The following is an 8,887-nucleotide window of genomic DNA, read 5'->3' on the forward strand; positions in this document are numbered from 1 at the left end:
GATCATTTGACTATTTTAAAGCAAGAATTTTTGCTCAATAAAGGAAACCCACTGTTATTCACAGAATGCAGGCCTCCAGGGCAGTGAGATTGAGGCCTCCTGCCCTCAGCTCTGTCATCAGGGGGGCTCTTGCCCACCCCAGGCCAGGGTGTGTGTGGGGGGGGGGGTGAGCTGGGCTCCCCTGCCTAGGAACTTCCAGAAATGTGCTCATGCCTTGTTAAATATGAGACCTCATGCAGAGGGTGGCAAATTGGGTCCCCAAGACCCCTGCGCTCAAAGTCAGTACCCAGCATGGACAGAATTCCCTGATACAACCTGGAAGCTGACGCTGGGTGGGGGCACTCAGGCCTTCCATGGGGCCTGCAGCTGCCCAGCCCTATGCCATAGCCTCTAGCCAACTGTGGCTATTGAGCCCCTGAAATGTGGCTATTCCAAACTGAGATGTGCGGTGAGTATAAAACACACCGAATTTCAAACACTTAGTGCAAAAAAAGGAATGTAAAGTATCTCGTAAATACATTGCATATTGATTACATGTAGAAATGATATTTTATATACATTGGGCTAAATAAAACATTATTAAACTTAACGTCACCTGTCTTTTTTACTTTTTAAAAATGTGCTTACTAGAAAATTACAAAATTTAAAAGGTGGCTTGCATTATGCTCCTATTGGGCAGCACTGGCCTAGAGGACAGAATGAACCTGACATAAAGGACCGTTTTTGGCTTAATAAAAACTCGAAGAGAAAAGAAAAAGAAGACCTCAGGGTGGCTCATGGCAGTGAGGTTACCAGGTGGGCTGGGGTTCAGGGGCTTGGGGACCTAGGTTTGCTCTGCCACTGCAAGATGTTGGGCTCACAGTGCCATCTAGCGGCTGATGGTGATAAGGGGAATGAGCGGAAGTGGGAGAGGGGACTGGGGGAGCAGGGACAAGTGGGGAGAAGCATCCTATTTGGGCTCCAGGGCTGCTCAGCCTACCCAGCCAGCTGCTTCTGCTCCAACCTGCATGTGCTGCCTCCCCACTTGAGGTCTTAAATGGAGGCCCCTGGGCCATACCCATCATACAAAGTGAGTTTGGCCTGCACAGGGTTGACCCAACACGTATTTTTTTAGAAATCCATTTCACATAAAAATTGGGGTTTCAGACATTTAACATGAAGATCTGGGAACCCTGGGCCCATTTTCCGCAGAGCAGCAAGCAGCCGGGCCAGCTGCAGCCTTCAGAGCGGGTCGCTGAGCTCTGCCTCCTCCTCCACCATCACAGGGCCTGCCTGCCTCAGGGGTCTGAGCCGTGAGGCCCTGCAGCTAGACAGATGGATTGGCCTTCCTGTTCCACAGCTGGCTGGCCTTGCTGCTCTCTGGTGTGGACACAGAGAACCGAAGAAAGTCACCCCCTCTCTTTCCACCTTCCCCACTGGACTGTGAGGTCCTGGAGGGGGCAGGCATACCCATAGCTCCCTAGCCCAGTGCCTGGCAGGTGGTTGAGAATGGCTGGATGAACCAGAGGAAGATGAAGCACCAACCAAGCACCCAGGGCGCGTCCACACCGACGCTAATTCCACCTCCGCCGGCCCCCAACCTTAGCGCATCCTGAGCACGAAGGATGCTGAGATGTAAACAGTGGAGGGGAAAGTGGACCTGCGTACTGGGGGTGTCCTTTGAGGAGTGGAGTGGGCAGGGAAGGAAACCTCAGAAGGGTGGGTAAACTGGAGCCTAGTCCAAGGGGGACAGGTAACAAGCCCCTTATGCCCCACAGCTCTTTTACCTTCCGGGTCAGGGTGCCAGGAAACCCTACGGGGGCTAACGAGGCAGAAGTAATTAAGCAAATTCCTCTCCTCACTGAGGCGTTCCTGGGCCCGGCCCACCTGCTCCAGGGGTAACAGCAGCCTTCAGGTGTCTGCGCACACACACACACACACACACGTGCAAAGTGTGAGGGAAACGATGTGATCGTGTGCCCATCAGCAAGCACCCTAGTTTCACATCCAGCGAGGTGGGGTCCCTCCAAAGGAATCCACTCAAGACGCTTGGTCCTTGCTGTCCTTGCTCAAACATTTCCCTGTTCATCTTTGAAGGTGCCCTAAGGAGACAAATCTTTCACCTTTAAAAAACAATTATGAAGAACCTAACAGATATTAACCCTGTTTACATCCCTCCAATTCTCCGTAGGTCCGTTCACCCACCCATACGTTTGTCTACGGTTAGAATCAGTGGGCGCAGACCATTTTGTGATCTGCTCTTCTAACTCGCCATTATTTTCATTCCATTGGAATCCCACAGTTTGCTTTGCCAGGCCTCTGGGGTTGGGCATTTGTGCTGTTTCAAATCTTTCACTGTTGTGTACAGTGCTGCTGGGACCATCTTTTTGCAAATTTGTTTTTCCTTTTGGACTCCTCCCTTGGAATATTTTTATTGTGATTTTGCCAAATTGTTCTCTACCAAAAAGGGACAGGTACACAGTACAACCAGAAATCTGTCGATGTGCCCTTGTCTCCACATCCCTGACGACATTGGGTCTTACAGTTGCTATTTGTTTTTATATTTATTAGTATGTCTCATTCATTGCTAAAGAGGTGAGGTCCTGTTCCCTGTGGGGGAGGCAGAGAGAACAAGAGGGGGGAGTGGGAAGGCACAGACCTCCTAAGAGAGGCCAAGAGGCCGAGTGTAGGAGAGCCCTGGGCAAAGGTTCTGGGATCGTTACTGCTCCCTGCCCTTTACATGTTAACTCTCTCTCTCCTTTGAACACTATGTGAGTGGACTGTTGGTACTAACCCGATAGATAGATAATTTCTGTCTTTATATATATCAGTCCTTCGTACCTTTTGGCCATAAGTTTTAGCAGCTCTGTCTTACATATGTATTTTCTCTTTCTAGTACTTTCCTTTTTATATTCGTTTAATACTTATCCTTATACTAACTACTTTTCTCTATACTTGGACAAATCTACCTGGTCTCGGTTGATAACTTCCATTTCTTTAATAATCACAGGTTTATCTTTTCTCCACTGCAAATCAGCCATCTTAGAGAACAGGTATGGTCTTCAGAAGCAGATAAAAATGTCAAGGAAGCGTTCCAGGAAAACTGGAAAGCACATAATTAAAAGTATTCTGGCCTAGGATCACCTAAAGAATCAGCAGGAGGAGGGGGTACCTGTTACACGCATGTATGTACACATGTATGCACCCACAAACATTCACACATTCACACATCTATACAAGTATGCATGCAATGCGTGCATGTCAAAAAATCTCAGAATGCTGGACAAATACATATCATAATGCAAATATACAGACGTGTGCACTCAAACAAATAGCCCTGATAAAACAATGATAATAACAAATGTGTTGTGGACTTTGGTTTATAAAACACCTTCCCTTGCATTCTCTCCTTCTGACAACCTTGTGACTAGAATATGTCTTAATAGCTTCCACTTAGGGAGAGCTGGCGTGAGCCAGGCACTACGCTTTAAATGCATCATCTAGCCCATGATGTAAGTACTAATTTTAGCCCATTCTACAGATGGGAACACCAAGGCTCAAAGCCGCTCGGAGATTTGCCAAGGTTCCCTAGGTGGTAAGTGAGGGGACACATACTCTCCCATCCCTCCAGCTGACCTGGCAGGCCCTGCACACTCACGCTTCCACCTGCAGGGGGCACCCTCACCACTCCTGTGCAGGGCGCGCAACTGGGCGGGAAGAATTCTGTTTCTTTCCATCTTGGAACTTAGGAAAGCAGGACTTGCTGGTCATTTTATCATGTTTCCAGAGAATAAAAACCTGAGGCTGAAGCAAGGCAGAAGCACTGTCCAGGCTGGTCTGTCATAAAATTACAATAATATAGGAAGAGTAACAATTTGTGGAACACCTAATTGCCGGAAACTGTACATTATGAACGAATCTTAATGCTCACAGCCACCCTGAGGTGGAATTGTCTGTGTCAGAGGTGAGGAACTGCAGGCTTAGAGAGGTTAAGTGACGCCATGGGTCGCACATGTGGTAAGTGGCAGAACAGAGACTGGGTCCCAGGCTGGTCCAGCTCTTTCCTTTCCACTGTCAGACTGTGGCACTGCCTCTCCATGAGAAAGAGAGCTCAGTGCGCAGGCCAGGGGCCAGAGTCCCATGTTTTGCTCCCGGCTGGACCCAATGACCCAACTGCACCAGAGTCAAAGCTTTCCTGTGATCTGTGTCACAGCCACCTGCCCTGTGAAATGGGGAGCCCTAAGGCCTGTGGGCTGGGGACAGGATGCCAAGTGTGCCAGCCAGTGTCTTGCTTGCAGAAAGCAAAGACATCTTTAATTACGGTGGTGAGCCTCACCTCGACTGTTCTGGGGACCCCTCACTTCTCCTGGGCGTCTATGGGTGTCTCTCCAGCTTCTGTGGGGTCCTCTGTTCTGAGCTGTGTAACTTTTCCCCAAGCTGTGAAGAGCGCAGCTCTCTAAGGAGATCAGAGAGCCCTCAGCCCTCTCCTGGCACATCTGGGTCCTCACCCCAGAAAGCAGCACCTACAACATCAGCCCGGTCAGCCCGAGTGAGGCCAGACACCAGCTCAGGCGTGCTCATCTTTGATGCAGAGCAGCTCTCCAGACTTCTCCGGGGGCTGGCTGTGCCTCCCACTTCCTCAGCAGCCTTGGCCCAAGGCCCCACTTTCCTCAATCCCCTCTTCACACTCTTTCCTGGATTCCAAGTCTGCCCCTCATGACAGAGACCCTGGCTACAGTGGCCCACTCTTCTCTAGGAGCTCCATGAACCCATCACTCGAGATACAGGCAAGAATTACTGGCCCCGAATCTTAGGCCCTGCCCTCAGCTTCCTTCTCTGAGACTAGCCCTGACTCTGCTTTCATTGCCACCCTCTCTGTGGCTCACCACAGACAGCAGTTCTGCAGGGGGTCTAGAGATGAGGCTGACCACATCCTTAGTCTCCCGGCTCAGCACTTCCTCTCCAAATAATGTCCCCTCCCACAGCGCCCCTCACAGTGCTCAGCCATACCTGGGGTCTTGCCATGAACCAGAGCCCCCAAGTACCTACCTGTGGGCTCCAGGCCTGGGCCCAGCCTTTCAGGATGAGCCCCAGGCCCCAACCCAGCAGACCTTCTTGCCACCCTGGGCCACTGAGCCCGGTGGAGTCCTTGGAGCAGAGAGACATGATAGGTTTTCTTTTTTATTTTAGCTGCTTCTGATTGCCCCTCCCAAATCACAGACTTGGGGCATCAGCACAGGCAGGGACCCCACACTGTGCCATCACATCGCACCAGGGGCCACCCACACTCCCATACACACAAGTCCCCTTGTCCAAAAGCCCCCATTCTCCTAAAAAGCAGCAAGAGAAAATAGGACTCAAAGGCGCAAGAATGCAAAGGTCACTTTCCAAGAAGCGTTCATCAAGTCCAATCCTATGAAAGCCCAGGAGGGTCCCGCTCCGTTCTCGGAGCTGCCGCCTCTATTTCGGATTGTGGGGGGCTAGGGAGTGCTGCCCCTGGCTCCGGAGTTCCTTCCTACTGCCAAGGCTGCTTCCTTTCTCCCTCAGGCCTCAGCCCATTCAGTTTTGCTCAGCTAGGGACGTTTTTCCGCAGTCTTCTCTTTTGTAGGCATCCTGCCATTGGCTCCTCCCAAGCCGGCCTCCCTCGAGGCTCTCGGGTGCGCTCGGTGGCCAGGTCAGGAGTGCTGGGAGCCCAGGCCAGGGCCTGCTCACAGGTATCCCCGCGGCCAGGCACAGGGAGCCCCCGGACACCGGCGCCAATTTCCGGGGGAGGTCTGGGCCAAGCCCTGAGCCTCGCCCACCGCCCTGGGCTGTCCCAGGAGCGTGTGTGGGGAGCACGAGGCGCAGCGCGGCACGAAAGGGCCGGAGGGGTCCCGGCGCGCAAGGCTGGGCCCGGCGGGCAGCGGCATGGGCCGCGGCGAGCTGGAACCCGCATCCCCCGCGCCCTCGGCGCGCGCGCCCTGGCTGTGGCACTCCAGGTGTCCGCAGGGCCAGCAGGGCGCGGGGCTGGCGCGCAGGACGAGGGAGAGCGCCGTGATGCGGTGGATGGCCCTGCGCAGCGTGGCGATCTTGGAGAGCCTCTTGCCGCCCAAGTCGTGCCGCAGCGCCCGGCGCAGCGCGTTAAAAGCTTCGTTATAGTCCAGGATGCGCTTGCGCTCCCGCACGTTGGCCGCCATGCGCCGAGCCTTGGACCGCACCGGCCGCGCGCGCTTTCTGCTGCTCGCCACCTCCTCTGCCTCGCCCAGGCCGCGGGGCGCGCCGTTCTCTCTCAGCACCCCGAAATCTCTCCCGGCCTCCAGGCAAGAGTCCCCCAAGTCTTCAGCGGAGCATTCGGCCCCCTTCAGGCCTTTGAGGCCTGGTCCTGGTGTGCCTCGGTGCATGGCCTCCTCCCGGGCCTTGATGCTCCAGCTCCGGCTCACAAGGCTGACAGTCCACCTTCTGAGCGTTGACTCCTGCAGGCTGGACACTCCCCAGACGGCCCCCTCAATAGCTGGGCTTTATGGCACCACGTGGCTCTCTGCCCTCCCCATCCATCCATCTCCCTCCTCTTGCTTTATTACCTGCCTCCAGGTAGGTTGGCGAGGGAGGAACAAGAGGAAGGAAGCAGGGAAGGGAAGAAGCATGCAGATTCTTGTGCGAGGGGACCAGACGGGCAGCCCGGCCACGCCCGGGGCAGTGCTCCAGCAGCCAGGCAGAACTTGCTCTGCCTACTCCAGGCCTCTCTGGGGTGGCTGGGTTCCACATTCTTCCTCTAACCCCAAAGAGACTGCCGAGTTTGGCCTCTGGGCAGGGGAGCTGATAGGCACGCAGAAAGGTTGTGGAGATGGTAGCTGAGTTTCAAGAACCTGGAAAGTTCTTGTCAAGTCCTGTGGGCAACCACAGAGCTGTCACTGAGGAAAGCAGGATGGATGAGGGAGGAGCAGAGGTGACAGGCAGGGCCCTGCAGGTAAGACAGACCTGGAGCTTCAGCTTCGTCAGCTACCAGAAAGGCCGCTAGGATTCCGGGTTTGGGTTTTGACTGGGCCTTCCTCTCCCCTACCTCCCTCCGGCTCCTCTTTCTGCAGACAGAGCTGGGCTGAGTCAGCAGCAGAGGATGATGGAGATCATCTTGTGGCCCTCTGGCTCCCCTCGTGGTACCCATCAGGAGTGTCTTTTGGGGTCCAAGACCTTTGGGCAGCCCTGTCTCATGAGACAGCCCTGCCATGTTATGAACTCAGTGAACCCACCCACCATCCCCATCCACAAGGATTTGAATTTTAAACAGGGTCTCAGAAAAGGAATACTGCTTAATCCTAGAGAAAGCCCCCCAGTGAAACTTCAGGCGTCCACAGAGACTTATTTGGAGCACAGACGTCAGTCTCACTCCCAGCCACAATCTGAATGCTTCCAAACAGCCAAGGCCTGCTGGGGCGTCCGCTGGGATGGGTATGGAGTTCGTGTCCATCTTGCCAAAGAGTATACAAATAACCCCATTATTTCAAACTATAAAGTGCTCCATGGAGAAAAAGAACAGGGCGCTAGGAAACAAGTATAGGTATTCATTTGTGTGATTATTTGTTTTATTGTCTGTCTTGCCCACTAGACTGTAAAGCATCCTAAGGACATTTGTATTTCTGGGGCTCTCGTCCCCAAATCTGCAGTATCTAGGAAATTAAAAAGTGAAAGGAAGCAGCTAGGACTGGATGTTTTCTCTCTACTCAATCCGTTTTCCATCGTCCCCACAACATACAGACACACACACAGTCACACAGATTGCATGCCTCCAGCAGGATTCTACACAGAGCATGGGTCAAGATGTCTGAGCGCTCGTGTCCACCCACCCAGCTCGAGTTGCAGGATGTCAGTCTCACTGGGTCTCAGACGAGGGGCAAGGAATTAGGTCAAAGAGCAGACAGTCCAGCTCCTGAGTGTCGCAGTCCACAGCCACCTGTGCTTCCACCCCATCCCATGTCACTTAGCCCCTCAGTGCCATGCTAGAGAGAGCTGAGTCACTGCCCTGCTCATCAGCCTCGCTCAGCCATTTAGGAAAGCCGGGCCCTGGGGTCAAAGGTGGGCAGACCAGGAGGGAGCAGGTGGACCTTGCAGTCCCAGAAGGGCCACGGGGGAGAGGTGGTTTGGTGGGTGGGAGCTCTTCCCAACCCCCACCCCCACCCATGCCCAGCCACTGGCTCCTTCCGAAGCTTTCCCCATCGAGGGCACAGTTGGACACATGAGTGTTTCCAGAGAATTCCACTGGACAGGGGCTCAAGAGACCTGGTTCTAGTTCTGCCACCAGCTTGCTACATGGCCTTGTGCCAGTCATGTCCCTCTGTCTGCACTTCAGTTTCCTTTCCTTTGCACTGAAGACATCCTCGATACAAAAGAGAGTAGGCAGGACCGGCTACATAATTTGCAGAAGCCGGTGCAAAACGAAAATGTGGGGCTTTTCGCTCCAAATTATTAAGAATTTGAAGGTGGTGACAGCAGAGCATCAAACTGAGCTTGGGGCCTTCTAGGCTTGGGGCCTGTGCCGCTGCACAGGTCCCACACCTGTGAAGCTGGCCCTGAGTGTAGGACAGAGCAGTGCAAGGGTCACAAACAGAAGCTTTGGATCTAAACTCCTCTGATATTTGCCACTTTCATGAAGACCTTGGGAAAAGCTGTGAACCTCAGTTGTCTACCTGCAAAATGGGAGTGACGCCAGCCTCAGAGGACACAATGGAATGGAACCTGGTGCAGAGTGGGCCTCAAGAAATACTGCATCTGGTTCTCTGAAGGGTTACCTCAACTTGAGTGTGGTTATTAACAGGCTTTCCCTCCCCTGCGGTGTTCCCGGGAAGTCCACGACCCATGATCCGGAGGAAATAGATGGGCAAGCCCAGAGCACCCGCATCTCCACGAAGGATGGAGACGACCCATCCAAGGAGGC

General features: G+C 53.6%; 1 protein-coding gene across 1 annotated transcript; it reads right to left on the reverse strand.

Moving 5' to 3' along the window:
* Nucleotides 1-5,156: 5,156 nt before the first annotated feature.
* BHLHA9 (basic helix-loop-helix family member a9) lies at nt 5,157-8,114 on the reverse strand. Its single transcript, XM_070563753.1, has one exon. It carries the CDS (start codon nt 6,357-6,359, stop codon nt 5,688-5,690), a length of 672 nt encoding a protein of 223 aa, XP_070419854.1. The 5' UTR covers nt 6,360-8,114; the 3' UTR covers nt 5,157-5,687.
* Between the last annotated feature and the right edge of the window lie 773 nt (nt 8,115-8,887).

This window comes from Equus przewalskii, chromosome 10, assembly GCF_037783145.1.
Source record: "Equus przewalskii isolate Varuska chromosome 10, EquPr2, whole genome shotgun sequence".
NCBI classification, from domain to species: Eukaryota; Metazoa; Chordata; class Mammalia; order Perissodactyla; family Equidae; genus Equus; species Equus przewalskii.

Coding starts and splice junctions, on each gene's coding strand:
- BHLHA9 (XM_070563753.1), bottom strand. CDS start 6,359: ATGCACCGAGGCACACCAGGACCAGGCCTCAAAGGCCTGAAGGGGGCC.